Genomic DNA, 21,452 nt, shown 5'->3' with positions numbered 1-21,452 from the left:
TGGGCTGATAGGACAATACCCAACGAATTTATAGAGAATCAGCAAAAAAGCACGCCTTCACCAAGCATGAAACCAGCGCCAAGAACGTGAGCGCATGGCTTTCCTACACAAAAGGGGGTATCATTTTTTAAAGCAAACGCCATGGGCCAAATCTAACCCATTTCCCTATTTACACATCCGCTTCCCCCTCATGAAGACGGGCCCGGAGTGGTCGCCGGTGTCGCAATCTTGCTCTTCTTCCTCTTAGGCTTCGGCACGGTAGGCGTCTTGGGACTCTTGCTCTCCTTCCCGTCCTTCTTCGCCTCCTCCGCCAGCTTCGTGTTGACAACCGGCTTCGGCGGCTGCTGTGCCTGGGTCGTCGGGGGCGGCGGCGGCGCGATCTTGTCCTTGCGCCCCGTGCTCGCAAAGTGAAAGTCGCCGGGCCGGCCCGTGATAGGGTTCTCGTCAAAGTAGTCGCCGCCGTGGCGCATGTGGATCGAGAACGACTCTTCGGCGAGCCTGTCGAGCGCGTTCTTGGTGGAGTCCTTCTTGGCGGCGATGGCGGACTTGGCTGCTGCTGTGGTGGTGCCGTTCGTGGCGGTACCATCGGGCATGGGGGTATCGCCGCCCTCCTTGGAAGCAGTTGCGCGAGAGAGGGCCGAGGGGGGTGTGGGCTGGATATAGACGTGGCCTAGGGAGGGCGTCCACTTGCGCACGCTTTCTGTTGCGGGGAGGACCTTTCGCATCGCTTCGGCGATCGATTCCTAGTTTTCATTAGCCTCAATCCAGTCCCAATGGGTATCCCATTGCTCGGGACTATCATGAACCTACGATCCTCGAGCTGAGAATGTCACCCAATGTCGGTGCCTGGTAGATGTTCTCCCCAACGACGAAATAGTACGCCAATGGCCTCGTCTCCATACGGTTCCGGTCGACGTTCTTCTGCCTCGTCTGCTTGACAATCGTCCACACGCCCGTTCCCGTGACCATGTCGGCGGGCGCGTGCAGCACGCGGAACTCGAGGCCGCTCATCTTGTCGAGCTCGCCCTCAAAGGCCTCGCGCGTCGCCAGGTTCTTGAGCAATGCCGGGTTGAACATGGCCTGGTTCGTGATGACGGCGTTGTTTGACTGGCGGTCAAAGAAGGGCGACTCGGCGAAGTAGAAGAGCACACTATTGGAGTGAATGCCCTGCATCGAGGCCGCGATCTCGGGCGCGCGCCATTGGATCTCGTCCAGGGGTGGGTCGTTCGGGTTGGCCATTTTGGCGGTGAAGTGGTGATGTGGTGGTTTCGTGGAGAGGCTATCGAGGGTTGCGGACGGTCCGTCCGGGTGTGGGTGGACGTTGCGAAGGCGGATTGCGGAGCTTTGCTGAGCCGCAAGTGAACCGAGAAGCTATCCAACCTTTGTATCGTGGGGCTGGAGCTTGTTTAAACTACAGGGAGTCTCGGGTGTTCGACAGGGGTCTCTAGCGGGGCCGGATGGTATCACGTGATTCAATTGCCTGCCGAACCAACCTCCAGTCAGCGATCCTATCTTGAACTGCGACAGACATCATCAATTACTCCAACCACAACGAACCCGAAAAACGAGGCCTCGTTTCATTCAACCTGAAAAATCAATCCGAAGTACCGAAACGAACACGGTAAAGCGAAGAAAAAAAGAAAAAGGGGCAATTCAATTCCACAATGGACCTCCTTTCGAGCGTCCGCAAATCCGGCTCCCGCGGCGGCGTCAACTTCAGCTGGGACGAGGTCGCCAACTCGTCGCACCGCGAGAACTACCTCGGTCACAGTCTCAAGGCCCCCGTCGGCCGCTGGCAAAAGGGCCGCGACCTCAACTGGTACGCCAAGGCGGACGACGCCGCCGGCGCGCGGGAGGGCGAGACAGAGCAGGAGCGGCAGGAGCGCGAGCGCAAGGAGGAGATGCGCAAGATCAAGGAGGCCGAGGAGGACGAGCTCGCGCGCGCGCTGGGGCTGCCGGTGCCACAGCGGGACACTTCGGGCGCGAATGCCGTGGAGGTCAGCGGGGTCAGGGGCATTGGAGCTGCCGCTGCGGCGGACGAGAAGCCTGCCGAAGAGGAAAAGGGCGGGCTTGTCGTTTCGGAGAAGAGGGAGCGGAGGGATCGCGACGAGGAGAGGAGGAGGAGGAGACACAGGAGTCGCAGTCGCAGTCCGAGACGGGAGAGGCGGCGGGATGGGGAGAGGAGACGGAGCCGCGAGAGGGAGCACGGCGGGGAAGAGAGGCGTAGGAGGGGCGAAGGACGGGAGCACGACCGCGCGCGTGGGGGTCGTGATGAGGTGCGGGAGAGACGGCATCATCGCCGGCCGAGGAGTCGCAGTCACGAGCGTGAGCCGAGGGAGCATCATCGGCGGAGCAGGAGTCGCGAGGGACATGGACCGCGGTCAAAGGATCGTCGGCGTAGCCCGGATGAGCGCCGTCGGTGAGTGCTGGGAGCTTGTACGAAAACTAGAATGATACCCAGGGCCAGTCTGGTGCGCTGTCCGAATAGTCACAATACACACACACACACACACACAAACACACACACACACACACACGCACACACACACACACATATATACACCAACAAAATTATATGATTAGGATTGAGCAAGAAAAAAAAGTAAACGAGTACAATGTGTGATGGGCTATCCTCATGAAGCAAGGTATGCAAAAGAATGAGAAGGCATAAAGTCAAGAATGGCAAAAAGCAAAAGCTCAGGGGCGGGATTGAACCCGTACCCTACGAAATCCTCCATCAGCAAACTTCTTTGGATTCCATCACCAAGTTCACACTAACGATCCAGGGCGTTATACCTCTGGGCCAACTGGTCCTTCATTGGGCTTGGTTGGAAGGAACGGAGATGTTGAATATAACACCATTAGCGCTGGGGATAATATAAACATCTGACGTCATTGCAGCCGCTCATGATACTCGGGATGAAATCCGGCTACCTCACTATATGCTCCTCTTTTGTTCTGCCGCAATCTCGTTTCCCGTAACAATGGCAAGTTGCTCCTGGCACGAAGGCGTCGGGTAAACAGTGGTCTTTCTCCTTGTACCGCCCTTTAATCTGAACGCCGACCCCAAACTCCAATGTCCTTATTTACAGTCCCAACTCTTGAAGACAGCTTACGCGCTGAACGATGTTACATAGTACTGTCGGTAGTCAGCATGTTTTCTGGCATCGGTGCCAGTGAATTCTTACAGTGAGAACGGCATCGTCCGCCGAAGCGTCATCGTACTGTGGCACATAGACATATAGTATCAAGGCATGGTCATCCGCAAAAGCCGCGACGACCCTCCCTTCTAACCTCCCCACGCTCAACACCCGACTCCAGTCTTTACCGTCAACCCTCACCGTCGCCCATTTGTCCGGTCCGGCCTCTTTGAACTTCACACTCGGGTGCTCCTCGACCGGCATCTCCAGCTGCGTCGGGTCCAGCTCTGGGTTCACCAGCCCCGACCACGTGCTCGAGACGTCGACGGCTTCCGTGGCGATGCGCAACTTCAGGTTTCCAAACATGTTGGCACTAAGCTCCAGCTTGGGGCTCACGCGAGAGTTTGCGCCGGACGACAGCGCGAGCTTGGTGAAGCGGTCAGAAATGGCCTTGAGCTGGAGCAGGGGTGGCATCGTGATGTGCACATCCGTTTCGCGCACCGTGGGCTGCATGATGGTCTCTACCGTCTCCGGGTGTAGTACGCGCACAGGGATGTCCTGGGTGATGATCTTCTCGCGCTCGCGGCGCAGAGAAGTCTCTAGATGCTCCGCGGCGAAGCCCTGGTCATCATCGTCGAAGGGATCGTTCTCGAGGCCAGCGTAGGCGGCGTTGCCGCGGCCGGGCAGTCCTGCGCCTGCGGAGGCGTGGGTCGTCGTTGTGATTGTCATGGAGAGCACAGGGATCCCGTCCTTCTTGGTGAGACGCAGCGAAGCCGAGGTGCTGTTGAGTGCGGAGCGGAGGGCGCGCTGGAGGGGTTGCAGGGGTAGCTCTAGGTTGATGGTGTTGTGCTCCTCGGCGGACTGGATATGATAGCTGTCGAAGATGAAGTCCATGGGCAGGGAGCTAGCATCGTTCAGCTGCTTTCCTTTGTGTTGAAGTTAGACGGGGTCAATCTTACGACCAGACCTGAGATCCCGTATCGGGGATGACGGTGAAGCGTGCTGTTTCATCGTCGAGGCGAACCCATGCGATCTTCTCGAGTGAGTTGAGAGCGGCAGTAAGCTCTGCCGGCAGAAGGATGACAAGAGTCAGTGGTGCGAAGCGGTCGTGAAGTGGGAAAGCAGGGGGTGTGTTTGGGTAGGCACGCACTGGAGAAGGTACGAATGTTTTTGAGCTCCGTCTTGAATCGCATCTTAAAATCTCGATCGCGCGGGCACGCAATGCCGTCCGACTAGCACAGGAAAACCAGCTGATGGATAATCAGGGTAAGGAATCTCCTGGAGGCAGTCAGACACAAAGCTAAGGTAGTTGCCTCTTTCGGTGCAGACGCGTAAAGTGGGATGAGAAGCGAACGCGCGATCTTGCACCCAATAAAAAAAGTCTCCGTGGTATGTGCAGCTACTGCGGGAACATAGAAAGTAAAGCAACTGCGTGGTGCTGCCACCGGCAAGGAAAGGGCGTTCTGGGAAAAGGTGCGCGGATGCCTGCCAGCCACGCTACGATGCTGCAGAGACGGCAGCTCTTTAGCGCGGGGTATCCCCCTGTTTAGCGTGACCAGATCAGGAAACCTCACCTCATTCACAGTTCGCGCCTACCCCGCCATCACCTGAGGCGCGCATGAAAAGGGCCTGGCCATCCATCCTCCAGTTGGTCACAAGGAATGATACCGAGCCGCTTCACCTTGCCTCCCCCTCTCACTCCCTGAACTGCTTTGGGATCCGATAGTGAGGGTAGCACAGAAGGCGGCAAGATAGAGGCCGGTGAGTGTATTGACTGATGAGGGTGTCGTTTGGGTGTGGGGAGGAATGGTCTGGACTGTGTTCAGTCACGGCAAGCCTGACATGAGCTGACATTATTCAAACGAGGCGGTTCTTCAGACATTGTCTATTATAGTGGCCGATCGCAGAAAGAAGCCGCAGCAGTAATGATGATGATGATGGAAAAAAAACTTTTCTCATAAACAGTAAGTCTTTGCGGATATGGACAAATGAAATCCGTCAGCTATACCACCTGCTGTATCTTATAGTCTCAAGAGGCGTCACCAAAGTCATCGCGCTCCTATCCAAAAACCTCCGCCTTCGGCCTGCTCAGCCAGCCTGCTTCTGTGAACCGCGGTCGATGAAGAACCATCCAGGCCCAGCTCATCATAATGCCAACTGTTTCATCCGCTGAAATGCCATGTTTCTTTCCCAGAATCGATTTCTTCAAATGTGTTGCGGCCGAGCTCCTCCCTTTGTCTGACCCCCCGCTTTCTTTTTGTGGCGCTCCGTGTGTTCACCCTCATCGCCATGGAAATCGCCATGGAAAACGGTTGCTATTTCTTGGGCGATTTCGACGCAGAAGCTTTCCGATCTTCTTGCAAGAAGTGCTCCGTCCACTTCTTCCTCCACACTTCGCGGTCCTCCCACGGTTCCTTCGTCGGCGCCTCCTCCTGCTCCTTGGGCACCTCCGCCGGGATGGAAGCCATGTTGTGGTCGAGCGAGTGAATGAGGGAGTTGAGCCGCGGCAGGAGTTGGCCGCGGAAGTATTTCGACGCCTTGCGTGACCGTTGGAGTTGAGTATGGCATATTTCGCACGGCATCCAGCCCCAGTACATGTAGTTGCGCGTAGGCTTCATCGTCGGCACCACGGGGTGTCCGCAGTCGCACCGCATGCTCACCCGACACCACGGGCAGTGCGGCTCATCGACGCTGGCGACGCCGAGCCAGTGTTGTATACAGTCCCCGCCGAAGCGGTGGCCGCAGGGCAGGTATCGCCAGACCTCCCGGTCGCCCTCCTCCTTCACTTCGCCGACCTTTTCGTAGCATATCGCACAGCAGGTGTCGTCGGCAGCGGGGTTGGACGCCATCTCCTGCTTCCGCATAACAGACTTGAGAATATTCATGGTCGCCAGCGGCAAAGGGAAACGGAACTCGCTATATGAAATCGGCGATACCGGGCGTCAAAGATCTCTAGGGCAACGAGTTCGGGACTTAATCGAGTCCTTTGTTGCTAATCAAGCGGCAGGCGATCGGTGGTGAACAAAGAAACGAGGAGCTTGACAAAGAGGGAAATGGCAGCAACCCAGACAGTAAGTCACATCGGCTTTAGCAAAAGCTAATCGTGCCTTGCAGATGGCACGACATTGACCTCGCTGTTGGACCGTTCCGAATCCTCAACCGGGAAGGCCATGTTACCTTTTCCAAAAGGCATGGCGCACGGAGCCATACCTTGAGCAAAAGGTGTGTATCCGGCTCGCTGGGCTATGCCTGACATGTGCGCTGGCAGCGTTTAGTCTGACCTTGAGGAACATGCACCGAGCATTGGCTGGAGTCGCGTGACGCTTGTCAGAAGGAATGCAGGCCCCTCCAAGAAGGGAAGAGTCTCGGTATTGCTGACCTCCATCCGCCATTCATCCCACTCCCTCTCTCTCTCTCTCAGCTTAGAGAGCGAGATACAAGGAGTCTGGTAGACCAGCAAAGGTAGGCGACGCCGTCCCCGATGGCAAATGCGAAGAAACACGAAGCAGCCTAGCCGGGCAAGGTGTATAGATATGCAGAATGGAAACACAGGCGCCTGAGCGGCGGTTGTTTCGGACATGTGGTTGCGCCTGGCCTGATTCCGTCCCTCCAGGCCAAACACAACAGAAATGGAGCAAGGCACGCGAGAAAAAGTGAGGCAGCGTGGGAGGCGGCATAAGGTTCGGCTGATGTTGATGCCAGCATTGAGTTGTATGCAAATCTTGGCCATCCTGTCGCCACTTACCCACTCTCCAAACCATGTTGACCAGCAATGCGAAAGAGGGGCAGAAAGGGAGAAGTTGGACGAGGGAACGATTCGGATCGCTTTCATGAATGCTGCCCTGTAGCCGCGGATTCCGAAAGAGGGATCGAGGCTAGACTTCGGTGACAGGCCAACCAACTAGATCGGTCAAACTAGCCGAAAGGCCAACCAACTCGTTTGTCTGGGACCACCACGTCGCATGTAGGGCGGAAGAAACGGGCTCTGTGCGGGAACAATGTGTGCCTGACGGGATTCAGCCGAATGTTTCATGGATTGGTGGGAGACCGAGCTAGGCATCCGGTACACGGAAGACGAGGCTGAGGTGAGTATTAAGATTGATGCTATCGCCTATTACCAGCTCCATCATCTTCATCGTCACTATCGTCTCTGAAGCCCTCTTCCAGGCTAGCGGGGAGGATGTGTTAGCTCCAAGACCACATGGCATGTGAGAGGTAGGTGGGGGCTCAGTTGACTTACTCTCTGCTCAACCGTCTCGTGCTGTCGTGCCTGTCTCGCCGAGCATTTTCTGTGAGGGCTCTCCGGGTATCTTCCCCTACTTCTCCAAGCTCCTCTCCATCTTCTGACATGAAGCCATCCTCGGAAGCGTCGGTCGCGACAACGAGACGTTCGTGAGCGTTCCGCCTCCAAGTGCTAGGCACCATTAGTCTCGCGATGCCATTCTGCACGCGATGCCGTAATGATACAGTCGAGGTCGATATGGTGTCGATGGGGAGGTATTGGCTATAGCGACTGCGCCATTTGCGCCAGAGCGGTAGGAGAATGTAAGTCGATACGAGGAACAGGAGGAGGGAGATGATGGCCGGCACGATCAGGGTCTAGATTGCGAAGAGGCGTGGTCAGCTCACAGAACAAGACGACAATCGAGAAGCGGGACGCGTAGACGAGAACGGGAGGCGCACCCTGACGACTGACATCGTGGCCCCATGATGGGGCTGGTGTTGATGTTGAGGGAACAGATTTATCAAATCCTCAGGTCGGAGGTAGACTCGGCTCTCCAGAAAACTGGGCTGCGCTGAACGGAGCGGCGCGACAACTATCAGCAGGCTTACCTGAAGGCTGCCGCTGGCGAGCGCGGACGAAGCAGCGAGGCTAGAGCCAAACGAAGCGACCTTGGTTGCCAAGCCAGGCGTGGGTGAGAGCGCGGGCGGACGGGTTGACGTGACATTGTAGCGAATTGACATGGGCACGCACATACGCAAGCGGAGGGCCACTTGGCCCCGGCCGGTGCCAGGCTGCACAGGCACTCTGCACCGACGTTATCTAGGTAAGCCTACCTGGCTTGGCCCACTAGACAAGCTGTCGATTGCGCACTTCCATCCACCGAAATTGTGTGACTGACAGCGGTCAACTAGGTACATAGTTGACAAAACGGCTTCCTCCACAGAAATCGCAGGTGCCCGGGGTGATGCGCGCAACCCGACAAACTACGGTTGGACATGTTTCTTGTCTTCCCCCTTTGTATCCAGCTTCTTGCTACTCTTAGTCCAATGTACAAGCGCTCAGGATGAGATGGGGAACCTGGCAGATGACAGAGCGCAGGTTTCTTTCTGTCTCTTCGAGCGAGGCCCCGAGGATAAGAAGACATCTCGGGAACATTGCACCAAGATGCGCCAACCGTGCTAGGTAACGTGAAATTGCTTTTGCGGCCTCTTCTCCTGCATCGAAAAAGCAACGCTCGGAAAACCACACAAAAACAAAACTCTGTCTCGCACGACACGCGCGGCACCAACAACGAGAGGTCCAGGCATATAACGTAGGCAGGTCTTCGTAATGGCCGACTCCCCTCCAAGATTTTACCATCAATATCGCTTAAGGTACTGGGCCTCCAAGGCGGTGGCACCCCAGAAGACATTGATGCCAAACATAACTCAGGTATCCCCACCACCACATTCCCAAGTGGAGGTACATGGTTCGAGACCCCTCCGGGACGCTCAAAATGGAAGGCCACGGCAGGCATCGTAATTGGCTCACAGGGGTTCTCTCACCTTGTTTAGCCCAGCACCACAGGCCCGAAGGGTCGTAAGGGCCTAGGGGCCAGCAGCTGAACCGTCCGTCAGATCCCACGCTTTGGAGGCGCGACCAATGAGGGGACGTAGGCGCCAGATCCTCGCAAGGCGCAAGGAGAGCGCGAGTATTCTGCTTTTGGCTCTGGCAGACGGACGAATGCGAGGAAGGGGTGTGAAGAACCGCCTCTGATTGACAGATATCCGCCGACGAAAGCTGCGTGACTCTGATCCAGCGTTCAACTGGCCCAGCGACATTTTGAGTTTCTCGCCGGGTGCTCCGCAGTACATAGTATGTACATCGTATGTGGTTGCCAGTCTCGACGTGACGTCTTGGTTGGTGAACCCAGCGCCAGAGTTGCAGATGGCCACCTTGGGCGCGCTGGATTCGGTTCACCCACGGACTTACTTGGGTTTCCTGCCGGACTCTTTTCGCGCCTTTCTAGGCCAAAGCCCGCGTCCACGTTTTCACCCCCTGAGGGACGCAGCAGCGCCCCGTAACATCGCATGCCAATACTATGTAGGCACGGTACTAGGGAACGAGCCAGTGGTTACGGGCAGATCCAGTCTCCAGTCCTCCAGAGTCCCGCCCAGCACCTTGCGCATCACTGGGTAGTCACAATCTCATCGCGCAACAACACTGGACCTGAACTAAGGTGCGCCAACGAACATCCCCACTCCAAGCGCCGGATCCGTTCAACTTACTCTCCTCCTTCCCCTCTGCCGCCTCCTTTTGCGCCTTCGTTGGCCTCTTCGTCCTCGCCCTCGTCCATTCTCCCCTCTCTCTCCAGTTTTCGTCATCTTTGCGCCGCGCATTCCAGTCCAGCTGTCACCACTGCAACGCACTGAGCCGCCATCAGGCCAAGACCTTGAGACTTTGCGCGCGCCCTTGCCAGCTACCCTCGTACGCCGCCCACGCCCAGTCGCCCGCCTCCTCCCCCGGAGCACGCTCAGGCAGTGCCTGCAAGAGGAACTCGCACATCTGCTGCCCCTGAAGTGTCAAGTCAATCGCGGCCCCTTGTCGAGCCCCGTTTCATCAGGGGACTCCGCACTTGCAACGTCGTCCTGGCCAGCGACGAGACCACGCAGAAACCACACGGAAATATTTCCCTGCTCTTCGAGTTGGCCCTGGCCACCACTGCTGGGTAACAAACTTTTGGTTACGCTTTGCTCAACTGCCGTCCGACAAGCAATCTCGGCTTTCCGTCCAGCTGGAAGCAGTTGGAGAGAGGAAACCTCATCGACGGAACACGCGAGCACCCAGCTGCCCGTTTCCCCTTCCCTCCCCTCACATGGGAATCCTGGAACACAACCCACAGCCAAAACACACACGCACACACACACCACACGCAACACACTCACTCGCGCACCCAGTGCCATCATCATTGCCAGCCCGCCGAGGTCTGTAGTTCGTCAGCCTGCGAACCAGCTGTGGTACATTTCGGATACTCAATCCGGCATTACCTCCACCTTGAATACCCGGCAGTCCACACACCCTTTGTGACACCATCTTTTTTCGCGATTCGATCCTCTTCTCAATTCGAACCCTGGTTCCATCCTAGGCCACCACGCAACTGTTTCCGCCTGTCAAGCAGTACCACGTTCCGAAGAGGAGAATTAGAACCGACGGACGCTTTCTAGCACGCCCAACTGGCGATTGTCGCATCTTAGGGTGACGAAAGGTGCGTCCATGTGCCCCAGGGTACCCCGGTCTCAAGCCCAAACCTCCATTTGCTTCGAACCAGACTTGGGCAGTAGACATGCTAAAACATAACCGATTCATGCGGACAGAGATTCGACGCGCCACATTGCACCTTCACATCTCAACAACGACCGAAGGGCTCCACGTCGGCGGATAGAGAGCTTCAACCATGCGACCGGCCTTGGCCACCCTGCTCGCCCGAACTATTATCCAGACCCGTCAGTTCTGATTATCCGAAGATACACCACATCGATCGAGGTTTACGTGAGAGGGCCGGGTGTTTCACCTGCCTCCCCTTCCCGCGCCCACAATGTCTTCTACCGACAAATCGAGGCAGTCGTCAGGAGGGAAATCGTTCTTCTCGCGCAATAGGAAAGACAAACGCAACACAAGCGACGAAGGCCGCCACCTGGCTGGAGGCGACTACTCCGACACGGCCAGCGTACACTCGCGCGCTTCTCGTCATCACCGCGACTCGTCCGTCGTGTCCATCGACCAATACCCCGAACCCGGCATGACTGCCGGTCCTATGACGAGCATCCCATACGATAGCATTACCGATTCTAGGTCGCCGGTGTCAGCCGAATACCTACCCAAGGGTGATCAGCTTGGCGTCCTGCGCCAGAGTCCTTTACCGCATCACCTCAACAAAGTAACGAGCGACTTTCACCAATACCCCAGCTTCGATCCGTCCACCATGGCGGGGGGCGCCGGTTCACATGCGTCGGCGCAGCGTGTTCCGCAGTCCAACATCACGATGGCCAGCACCGGTCGTCAGACGCAATACCAACAGTGGGGACCAGGGCCTGCTCGCGGAAGCACAGCTAGCACAATCAATGGGTCCCACAACCCCAGATACGATTCGTACATGACATCGGCGGGTCGTAGCTCCGCTGACCAAGCCAGCATATTCTCATCAGGTAATGGAGGCACCTATGACATGACAGCAAATCGCTCATCAAGACCAGCATTACCAAGTGCTTCTTCGCAGAGTTCCTATTCCTCGCATATGTCCTACAGGGACTCCTCGCACCCTTCCTCGCACCGATTGACAAAGTTCCCCGGCATGGGACCCACTGGACACGATGGCTTTCATTTCCCGCGGCCAGACAACGACGAAATCATCAACCAGATGTTTCTGGCGTTGATGCAAAAACGAGGATGGCACAACCTACCCGAACAGGCTCGCCGCCAGATGGTGGCGTACGCGCCGGACAAGAAGTGGACGTTGCTATACCAGGACCGATTGACCGAGTGGCAAGGAGAGCAAAAGAGGAGGCAAACAGCGAAACCGAACCAATATGCGGCGCCGGAGATTCTGGTCAACTCGGACGAGGAGGGCTCGCCAGAATGGTACGTCCGACGTGTGATGGATAACAGCTTGGACACGAAGGGCCTTGGGAGTCTGGAAGTCAACCTCCGTACGCAGCAAATCGGCTGGGTCAAGCGCTTCATTGAGTGCCAAGGTCAGGTCGCGTTGACCAACGTCTTGATGAAGATCAACCGCAAGACCGCGATAGGCCCAGTGCCGGATGGGAAATCTGACAGAAATTCCGATCGCGAGTACGACATCATCAAGTGCCTGAAGGCCTTGATGAATAACAAGTTCGGTGCCGACGATGCTCTAGCACACCAACAAGTCATCATTGCACTGGCTACCTCGCTCACCTCCCAACGCTTGACGACCCGGAAGCTGGTCAGCGAAGTCCTTACATTCCTATGCCACTGGGGAGACGGCGAAGGTCACCTGAAGGTTATTCAAGCTCTGGATTCCGTCAAGACGCAACAAGGGGAAAATGGACGCTTTGACGCCTGGATGCGGCTTGTCGAGGTTACGGTGGATGGCCGAGGAAAGATGGGCAGCATGGTCGGAGCCAGTGATGAGGTCCGAAGTGGTGGTATTGGCATGGAGAACCTGCTGATGGAATATGCGGTTGCCACGCTGATTCTCATCAACATGATTGTGGATGCGCCGGAGAAGGACTTGCAGCTGCGGATGCATATCCGCGCCCAGTTCACAGCATGCGGCATCAGGCGAATCCTCACGAAGATGGATTCGTTTCAGTACGATCTCATCGACAAGCAGGTGGAGCACTTCCGAACGAACGAGGCCATCGACTACGAGGATATGTTGGAGAAGGAGAACAACAGCATCAAAGACAGCGTCGAAGGGGAAGTTAAGGACCTCAACGACCCTGTCCAGATCGTCGACGCCATCCAGCAACGCCTGCGCGGAAGCAAGACCCAAGACTATTTCATCTCGGCTCTGCAACATTTGCTACTCATTCGTGACAACGATGGCGAAGAGCGACTGCGAATGTTCCAGCTCGTGGACTCCATGCTCAGCTATGTGGCTATGGACAGGCGCTTGCCCAACATGGACCTGAAGCAGAGCCTGAACTTCACCGTTCAGAGTCTGCTGGACAAGCTTCACACAGATTCGGAAGCCCGACAGGCCCTGGATGAGGCGTTGGAGGCGAGACAGGTCGCCGACGCCGCCATGGCTGAGCGAGATGAAATGAAGGAAAGGTTAGAGTTGGGCGCTGATGGTCTTGTGGCGAAACTCCAAAAGCAACTGGATGAGCAGGCGAGGTTCATTGAAGCTCAGCGACGGCAGGCCGAAGGCTTGAAAGCCGAGTTGGAGAACATACAGACGTTACGCCAGAAGGAAGCGCAGCGCTACGAGCTTGAGACCAGAGAGCTATACCTTATGCTTAGGGACGCACAAGATGTTGCTGCGTCCAACGCTGTTAAGGGCAGCAAGCTCGGAGAAGAAGACCCAGCCCGAATGCAAGGTATTCTGGATCGCGATAGACTCATGGAGCGTCTGCAGATGCAGATCGAACGCCAGAAGACGCAGTTCAAGTTGGAGGGCAGAGTATGGGGAGATGCTGTGGGACCGTCCGACCGACTGCGCGCTCTTCGCGAGGAGATGGACGATGCTGCCGCGGGATCAGGGCCGGGTACGCCGCCGAGAGACTTCACAAACAGCATGCTTGGAAGTGTCAACCGCAACACAAAGATCGCGCGGAAACCGGTCAACGGTCGCGGCGAGCCTGTCGAAGGTGATCTCCCCGAGGGCGAGGAAGGCGACGAGGATGAGGATGGAGTCATCTACGAAAAGCCAAGAGTCGTCGAAATCCGCCGCCCCGTCATGGATTCGAGCCAAAAGGCTGGTCTCTTCGGTGAGATGGCCGGAAAGGTCAGGAGATACGAAGGAAGCGACTCGGAAGACGCCGAGGGCGCGACAACGGGCCCGTCACACCCGAGCCTCGAGTCCGGCTCCCCCATCACTCCCGCCGAGGGCGAGCCTCCCAAGATCCAAATTACCGGTGCGGCCGCGCCCCCGCCTCCACCTCCGCCGCCCCCAATGCCCGGCCAAACCGGTGTTCCTCCTCCACCTCCGCCCCCACCACCACCTCCCCCTCCCATGCCAGGTATGCTCTCGCCTACAGGAGCTCCCCCGCCGCCGCCGCCGCCGCCGCCGCCGCCTCCACCACCGCCGGGTGGTGCGCCGGGGATGCCACCGCCGCCACCTCCCCCATTGCCCGGTGCCATTTCTGGACACTTCCTTGCACAAACTACGTCCTTTGCTGGCGGTCCTTCCATCGGCCTGCCTGTTGTTCGTCCGAAGAAGAAGCTCAAGGCTCTTCATTGGGACAAGGTCGATTCTCCTATGACTACTCATTGGGCAGCACATGCCCCGTCTGCTGAGGAGCGCGAAGAGAAGTATCTTGAACTCAGCCGCAAGGGTATCTTGGACGAGGTTGAGAAGCTCTTCATGGCCAAAGAAATCAAGAGGCTTGGTATCGGTGGAGGTGCGAAGAAGGACGACAAAAAGCAAATCATCTCGGGAGATCTTCGCAAAGCCTTTGGTATGTTTTACTCCTTCCTGGGATCATGATCTGTCGTAACTGACCTTGTCTACAGAAATTGCGTTTGCCAAGTTTTCTCAAGTCTCTGTTGATAAAATTGTGCAAATGATCATTCATTGCGACAAGGACATCTTGGACAATACTGTTGTCATGGACTTCTTGCGTAAAGACGATCTCTGCAACATTCCCGACAACACGGCCAAGCAAATGGCCCCGTACAGCAAAGATTGGACGGGCGCCAACCCTGATAAGGCGGACCGTGAGCAGGACCCAGCCGAGCTCACCAGACAGGACCAGATCTACCTGTTCACAGCCTTTGAGTTGCATCACTACTGGAAGGCGAGAATGCGCGCTCTTGCTCTTACCAGGAGCTTTGAGCCCGACTTCGACGAGATTACCGAGAAGATGCGCCAAGTTGTTGCAGTGTCTGAGTCTTTGAGAGACTCTGTGTCTCTGATGAACGTCCTTGGTCTCATTCTCGACATCGGAAACTACATGAACGACGCCAACAAGCAAGCCCGCGGTTTCAAGCTGAGCTCTCTTGCCCGTCTCGCCATGGTCAAGGATGACAAGAACGAGTCCACACTGGCCGATTTGGTCGAGCGTATCGTCCGTAACCAATACCCTGAATGGGAAGACTTCTCAAACGATATTGCGGGCGTGATGATGGCGCAGAAGATCAACATCGAACAGCTCCAGTCCGACGCCAAGCAGTATATTGACACGGTCAAGAACGTACAGATGTCGCTCGACGCTGGTAATCTTAGCGACTCCAAGAAATTCCATCCCCAAGATCGCGTCAGTCAGGTTGTGCAGAGGATCATGAAGGACGCGAGAAGAAAAGCGGAGGAGATGCAGCTATACTTGGAGGAGATGATGAAGACGTACAACGACATCATGGTCTTCTACGGTGAAGACCCCACCGACGACAATGCTCGCAGGGACTTCTTCGCCAAGCTTGCTGTCTTCATCTCGGAGTGGAAGAGGTCCAGGGAGAAGAACGTCACGTTGGAGGAGACGCGCAGGCGAAACGAGGCTTCCATGAAGCGGAAGCACGCCCAACTCCAAGCATCGAATGCCAAGGTGGAAGGCGCACCTCCATCGCCATCAAGCGCAGGTGCCATGGACTCTCTGCTGGAGAAGTTGCGTGCTGCTGCACCCCAGACGCGAGACCAGAGAGATCGCCGCCGTAGGGCGAGACTCAAGGATCGCCATCAGGTGCGGATAGCATCCGGACAAAAGATCCCTGATCCGGACGAAATTCCCGAGGTCGAAGCCACCTTACAACAACCGCCCAAGGAGCCAACCATTGATGAAGACGGCAACCTCCTCAGCCCCGGACTATCGTCGCCCAGAGAAGGTGGCGAAGACGATGTCGCTGATCGTGCGGCGATGCTGCTCCAAGGTATACGTGGAGGAGACGGGGCCGACGAGGCCGACCCGGAGAAGAGAGAGAGCCTGCGGCGCTCGAGGAGGCAAACGGCCGAGGAAGAGAGACGGATGAGAAGACGGCGACGGGAGAAGGCGACCTCCACGAATACCGCCGCCAGTGAAGGAGACACGACTGTGACGGAAGCGAAGGAGGAGGAGATACCCCCAACACCTTCGATTGAGAACACGCCTGTAGAACCATGAGCTCAGATCTCATGTGGGGAGTCACCAGTCGGGTCATATATACACAAAACTACGTAATGTTTACTGCCTGCGAGGATCACTAGCTTGAAGGGATATACCCATCCCTGGTACAGCTCGAAACCATCACACACCCAACTACCATCTGGAGACGGGAAGAAGAAAAGAAGGAAAGGGGGTCTGGGAAGAGGCGGATCCGTTTTTACCCCTTGGTCTTTCACATCTTCTTTGTGACTTATTTTTGCACATCATATAGGGGGCTGGAAGGAGTCGGGCGCTGTCACGACCAGGCATCATCGCATCATCGCATCATCGCATCACTGCATCGTCGCCGCGCTGTTCCATTTGTTTCGTCGCTTTCTCCTCTTCTTGCCTTCTCCGTGTACGGAGAAGCGCGTCGTTAGGGAATGGGATTGCTGGGCTCTCGGCCGGTCTCTGGGTTTGGCATTCTGTTATGTCGGCGGCTCTGGTTGTTGCATGGTGGGTGGACGGTGCAAGCATGCCATGGGATGAAGGAAGACGGAGGGAGGTGTGTTGGTAAGGAGCTTGATGTCGATACTGCGATTGTACAGCAACGCATCACCCACAAAAGATTGACTTGTCCGCTTGCCTGTGAATTTTGACTTGTGATTGATTCAAAAATCAAGACGGTGTACAGCTTGTCGAGATGTAGCCGTCGTCATGGCTCGCAAGATGCGTAGAGATAGAGGGTAAGTCTGTAGGAACGTCTCAAGAACCCTGACAATTTGCCCACGCCAATGTGAGACTTACACATCATCACCTACCAATATTAAGAGGATTGTCGTCCAGCTAACTCTTGGTGTTTACTGACTGGAGGAGTAAAAACGATAAATCAGACAGGTGCAACAAAGCTACCAGGGATACCAATGTATTGCGTGTATAAGCCATAGCAATGATTGTCCAAAAATACAAAAGACAAGTTTTGAAAGGGACGAGACTCGAACTCGCGCGGGTTGCCCCACCAGGAAACAGATGTTAAGCTGACCTTAACCTGGCGCCATAACCAACTCGGCCACCCTTCCGGATGTTGTTGGGTATCTCAATGAGTTTTGATAATATCAACCGCGACACCACGCTGAGGGGCATTCCAGTTGGTACGAGCAGAGCTACAATGGACTGCCTCGGAAAATTCATTTACAGAGCGACTTCGAGTCGGAAATGCGGCTTGCACGGCGTCTTCGTCCGTTGGACTTCCTGCGCGTACAAGACCTGCGCACTCCTCGCTGGATTGACAACACATGCATTGTCAGTCTGCAACAGTGATCCCCCTACATACTTAGCCTGCAGAGTATGCACCCGCGCCGTCACGGCTCAACGGACGGAATGGTCCCCGAGATGCTCGTCTCTGCATTTCCCATTTAGCCGCGACACGGTTTCCCCTCCCCCTCGCTCTCCACCCCCACCAAACCCCATGGTCGACCGGGCGCGAGCCCCTCATCCTCCACGCAACAAGCTCCTTGACGATCTTGTCCTTCTCCTGGTTGAGCAATGGCATTGGCCGAAGCTCCTCCGAAGCTGCCCCGCTATCTGGCCATCCCGCATCTAAACCCGACGTCTGCGTGGCACGGCGAAGTCGCCAGTGTTGTATTGTTGAGGTTGGCCGGAGTAATTCTAGAGCGAGCTGTTGCGTAGGCGCTGGTTATGACCTCGACGGCCCTCCCACCCGCCAAACATTTGTCTGCTCTACACTACTTTTCTTCTTGTGTTTTTTTCTTGAAGACTTTCTCTGCTTAATCGTTTTATCTAGAAGGGCCTATTGTTAACAAGTCATTGCGCAACATGGAGGAACCCAAGACCGGCCTCGTCTTGGGCTACAATGGTGCTCATCCCTTCTCCAAAGTGAAGCTTACCGACAGGGCATCGGTCCAAGAGCTCCTACGGACCCTCCTCGACCCCCTTGAGCCCTTCTTTTCTCCCCAGAAAGCCCGCGTCAAGTGTCCTGGAGGCACTGCTGTGCGGTTCGACCAAGCCGCCTCCGAAGTCGAAGGCATCCTTCGTCCCATCTGGGGTCTGGCCGCGCTCCTGGCCGGCGGCGGGGAGTATCGTGGTACAGAATGGTGGATCCAGGGTATCAAGTCCGGCACCGACCCCGAGAACCCCGAGTACTGGGGCTTCCCGAGGGACAATGACCAGCGCATGGTTGAGATGTGCCCTCTCGGTATGGTTCGACGTAGTCGTGCGACCAACTTGGACTGATCACGCCTTAGGCTTCTCTCTTGCCGTCGCGCCGACAATCTGGGAAAACCTATCTGAAAAGGAGCGTGTTAATGTCGAGAACTGGCTAGGCAACTCCATCAACGAGAAGAAGTGGGCAAGCACACCAACGATATCTACATTCAACGCTGACAAGGCCGTTTAGCATGCCAAACACCAACTGGCTTTGGTTCCGAGTCTTTGCGAACCTGGGCTTGAAGAAGAACGGAGGAAAGTTCTCACAAGAGCGGCTCGACGCGGACATCAAGCACCTCGACACCTTTTACCGGGGTGGCGGTTGGTCCAACGATGGACCGGAGGGCATCCACCAGATGGACTACTACTCGTCCAGCTTCGCCATCCAATTCCTCCAGCTTCTCTACGCAAAGCTAGCCGGCGACGACGAGCCTGAACGGGCCGAGGAGTTCCGCAAGCGAGCCCAGATGGTCGCACTCGATCTCGCCCACTACTTTGACGAGGAAGGCCGAGCCATCCCCTTCGGCCGCAGCGTCGGCTACCGCTTCGCGATGGTGTCTTTCTGGGGTGCCCTCGCCTATGCCGGTGTCGAGTTGCCGGCCCCCCTGACTTGGGGTATGGTGAAGGGCATCGTGATGCGTCATTTGCGATGGTGGCAGACGCAGCATGAGATGTGGAGTCCGAGCGGAACGCTGACAGTGGGCTATTCGTACCCGAATATGTATATGGCAGAGAACTACAACAGTCCTGGGAGCCCAGTAAGTACTTATTAGACAGATACGATCCAGTCCGCTAATCTTTCACAGTACTGGGCCTGCCTCGCCTTCATCTGCCTCGCGGTTCCCGAAGACCACCCTTTCTGGACCTCCGAGGAGGAGCAGGCTTGGGGCGTTATCCCCAAGATCAAAGCCCTTGAACAGCCGGGCCACATCATGAGCAACGTTGGCGGCCACTGCATGCTCTTGTCGTCTGGTCAAGCTTGCAGCTACCCGATGAAGGGCACCCACGCCAAGTACGGCGGGTTCGCCTACTCGAGTGCGTACGCTTACTCGGTGCCCCCAGGGCTGTTCTCTCTCGAGCAGTACGCCTTGGCTTCGCAGCTGGGTCTGTCAGACGACGGCGGAGAGTACTGGAAGACTCGGCGGCTCTCACAGTACGCCGCCATTGAAACCAGACACGACAAGCCGGTGCTCGTTTCGGTGTGGAAGCCGTTTGTGGACGTCGAAATCAAGACCATCTTGGTGCCTCCCGAAGAGTCCACGCCGAACTGGCACCTTCGCATCCACCACATCAAGGCAGGCCGAGAGGTCATGACCGCAGATGGGTCGTTCGCCATTGTCAACGAGAACTCGACAAACGGCCGATACCTCGACCTCTACGACGCGGAAAAGGGCGAGGGCACGTCGCCAAAGATCATTGGCAACTACGACACCAACACGCCCGAAGGACTGGCAAAGGGTAGCGAGGGAGCCTTCGCCGTGTCCAAGGGCGCCGTGGGCATCAAGGCCCTGGAGGGCTCGATCGAGCGGACAGCCAATCTCGTCAACGCGGACCCCAACTCGAACCTGGTCGAGAATCGCACAGCCATCCCGACGCTGCAGCACACGATCAAGAAGGACGAGTCGGTCTGGTACATTACAGGCATCTACGCCAAGCCGAACGGCGAGGGCGTCCCCAAGCAGAGCTATCTGGACGGCTGGGAGAAGCCACCTGCAGTCCCATCTTGGCTCGAGGCAGAGATGAGTGCTTCTTAGTGAGTCCTCATTGTTGGGATGGCCTGCGCCGCCACCAAGGTGGTTTTGGGGTGTCCCGGTCGCTCGTCGGGTTGCCGATTTTCCACGAATGTGGAGAGGCTTGGCAAGCCACCGTTGTGCTTCCTAAGGCTGGGCAATCTGGGGAAGCTCCTTATGATCGACCTGGAAAGTGTATTCTTGTCGGTCATGTACAAGCTGTTTGTTGGGCTGGAGGATCAACCTATTGATCAATGGTACATAAGACTTTAGCCAGGAGGTCCTAATACATGTCACGCTTAAATCCACGAGATGAGCTCAATGGAAGAGCGTAAACCATCACTGGTAGTCATTCAAGTAATCTTTAAGAGTGACCCTATATGACCCTACGAACAAGCTCCGTCCATGAGATCCTGGGAAATGCTTCACCGGCCCCATATCCACCCATCCGCAGTGTCGGGTTCCGGCTGGTTGGCATCGTTGCTGGGCCCGTAGGCTCACGGTAAGCTCTACACTACTGCAATCGACCCCATCCATCCCCCGCATTCTGGCTGAACTGGGACAATACACAACGGCCAAAGCGGGGCGGACGGGCTTGTAGCATTCGATAAGCTTAACAATGGTGTGGAGTGTAGATGCAAGCGCTGGGTCGACACTGTTCTTGGTATTGCGCTAGCTCGTTCCCGATATCAAACATGTTGCTGATGCCTCCTGACTTCACAAACTTTGAAGGCAGCGCAGTACGTCTATCTTTCACCAGACAAGGTCAAGACTGTTTAATGCCAAGCACATGGACAGCGAGGCGTTAAAAAGCCACAATCTCTGACAGAAACCCCAGCTGTTGGTGGATTCATTTCCTCCACCATTCAGGTCGGTGACAGACCATGCTCTTCTTCCTTCTTTCGTGTTTCCTCTCGTGACCTCCAAGACCCAACAGTGTCTTGGCAACGCTCGCCGGGTATCAGATACATGGCAGAACAACATCGCCAGCAGCCTCAGAGGCGGTTTAGAGACCTCGAAAGCCCTTTGAGATCGCCGGCCTGGGGCTGCCAATGACAGTGACGGTTTTCGCTCATTTGTGGCGGGGAGACGGCACTAGATTAGTTGTCTTGAACTATGTACGTCTGCGACGGTTCGTCCTCATCACCAGGAGGCGATGGCAACCCAGGTGATTCGTGGTATGGAGGAGGATAGCTAACCCTCCACCGTCCAAAGCCTAACTCATTCCGCCACAATGTGCGACTCCGGGAAGCTCATTGTCAAAAGGGGTTCTTGGCGAAGTAGACGGTCGAGTGTTCAAGTTGTAGTGGTAAGTGTTGATATAAATATGCTCTTGATCTACGATACTCGAGCTCAATGTTACCTCAGTTTCTCCTTGTTGTCTGGCACAAGGTGA

General features: G+C 56.2%; 9 protein-coding genes and 1 non-coding gene across 10 annotated transcripts; 4 read left to right on the top strand and 6 right to left on the bottom strand.

Moving 5' to 3' along the window:
* Positions 1 to 188: 188 nt before the first annotated feature.
* Positions 189 to 1,239, bottom strand: ColSpa_00953 (mediator of RNA polymerase II transcription subunit 6; the record flags this gene model as incomplete). The annotated part of the gene is made up of 2 exons (XM_049267165.1): positions 189 to 743; positions 811 to 1,239. 2 exons carry the CDS (start codon positions 1,237 to 1,239, stop codon positions 189 to 191), a joined length of 984 nt encoding a protein of 327 aa, XP_049123122.1.
* Positions 1,240 to 1,664: 425 nt separating this feature from the next.
* On the top strand, positions 1,665 to 2,423 carry ColSpa_00952 (multiple myeloma tumor-associated protein 2; the record flags this gene model as incomplete). The annotated part of the gene is made up of 1 exon (XM_049267164.1): positions 1,665 to 2,423. One exon carries the CDS (start codon positions 1,665 to 1,667, stop codon positions 2,421 to 2,423), a length of 759 nt encoding a protein of 252 aa, XP_049123121.1.
* A 689-nt stretch (positions 2,424 to 3,112) lies between these two features.
* ColSpa_00951 (checkpoint protein hus1) lies at positions 3,113 to 4,333 on the bottom strand (the record flags this gene model as incomplete). Its single annotated transcript, XM_049267163.1, is given in 4 exon segments — positions 3,113 to 3,139; positions 3,189 to 4,044; positions 4,100 to 4,289; positions 4,303 to 4,333. The coding sequence occupies 4 exon segments, from the start codon at positions 4,331 to 4,333 to the stop codon at positions 3,113 to 3,115; spliced, it is 1,104 nt and encodes a 367-aa protein (XP_049123120.1).
* A 1,122-nt stretch (positions 4,334 to 5,455) lies between these two features.
* Positions 5,456 to 6,025, bottom strand: ColSpa_00950 (uncharacterized protein; the record flags this gene model as incomplete). Its single annotated transcript, XM_049267162.1, has 1 exon — positions 5,456 to 6,025. The coding sequence occupies one exon, from the start codon at positions 6,023 to 6,025 to the stop codon at positions 5,456 to 5,458; it is 570 nt and encodes a 189-aa protein (XP_049123119.1).
* Positions 6,026 to 7,244: 1,219 nt separating this feature from the next.
* ColSpa_00949 (uncharacterized protein) lies at positions 7,245 to 7,838 on the bottom strand (the record flags this gene model as incomplete). Its single annotated transcript, XM_049267161.1, has 3 exons — positions 7,245 to 7,308; positions 7,381 to 7,739; positions 7,824 to 7,838. The coding sequence occupies 3 exons, from the start codon at positions 7,836 to 7,838 to the stop codon at positions 7,245 to 7,247; spliced, it is 438 nt and encodes a 145-aa protein (XP_049123118.1).
* Positions 7,839 to 7,885: 47 nt separating this feature from the next.
* Positions 7,886 to 8,105, bottom strand: ColSpa_00948 (uncharacterized protein; the record flags this gene model as incomplete). Its single annotated transcript, XM_049267160.1, is given in 2 exon segments — positions 7,886 to 7,957; positions 7,974 to 8,105. The coding sequence occupies 2 exon segments, from the start codon at positions 8,103 to 8,105 to the stop codon at positions 7,886 to 7,888; spliced, it is 204 nt and encodes a 67-aa protein (XP_049123117.1).
* A 2,834-nt stretch (positions 8,106 to 10,939) lies between these two features.
* On the top strand, positions 10,940 to 16,139 carry ColSpa_00947 (cytokinesis protein sepA; the record flags this gene model as incomplete). Its single annotated transcript, XM_049267159.1, has 2 exons — positions 10,940 to 14,504; positions 14,560 to 16,139. 2 exons carry the CDS (start codon positions 10,940 to 10,942, stop codon positions 16,137 to 16,139), a joined length of 5,145 nt encoding a protein of 1,714 aa, XP_049123116.1.
* A 941-nt stretch (positions 16,140 to 17,080) lies between these two features.
* Positions 17,081 to 17,179, bottom strand: ColSpa_tRNA_026. Its single transcript is given in 2 exon segments — positions 17,081 to 17,124; positions 17,142 to 17,179. It is a non-coding gene; the product is annotated as a tRNA-Leu (tRNA).
* Positions 17,180 to 17,936: 757 nt separating this feature from the next.
* On the top strand, positions 17,937 to 18,516 carry ColSpa_00946 (uncharacterized protein; the record flags this gene model as incomplete). The annotated part of the gene is made up of 2 exons (XM_049267158.1): positions 17,937 to 18,315; positions 18,365 to 18,516. 2 exons carry the CDS (start codon positions 17,937 to 17,939, stop codon positions 18,514 to 18,516), a joined length of 531 nt encoding a protein of 176 aa, XP_049123115.1.
* Position 18,517: 1 nt separating this feature from the next.
* ColSpa_00945 (uncharacterized protein) lies at positions 18,518 to 20,080 on the top strand (the record flags this gene model as incomplete). Its single annotated transcript, XM_049267157.1, has 2 exons — positions 18,518 to 19,084; positions 19,133 to 20,080. 2 exons carry the CDS (start codon positions 18,518 to 18,520, stop codon positions 20,078 to 20,080), a joined length of 1,515 nt encoding a protein of 504 aa, XP_049123114.1.
* Positions 20,081 to 21,452: the final 1,372 nt, after the last annotated feature.

The sequence above is a fragment of the Colletotrichum spaethianum genome (genome assembly GCF_022836535.1).
Source record: "Colletotrichum spaethianum MAFF 239500 DNA, contig02, whole genome shotgun sequence".
NCBI classification, from domain to species: Eukaryota; Fungi; Ascomycota; class Sordariomycetes; order Glomerellales; family Glomerellaceae; genus Colletotrichum; species Colletotrichum spaethianum.
Note: the sequence above shows the minus strand (reverse complement) of the source record. Positions and strands in the feature narration are given on the sequence as shown.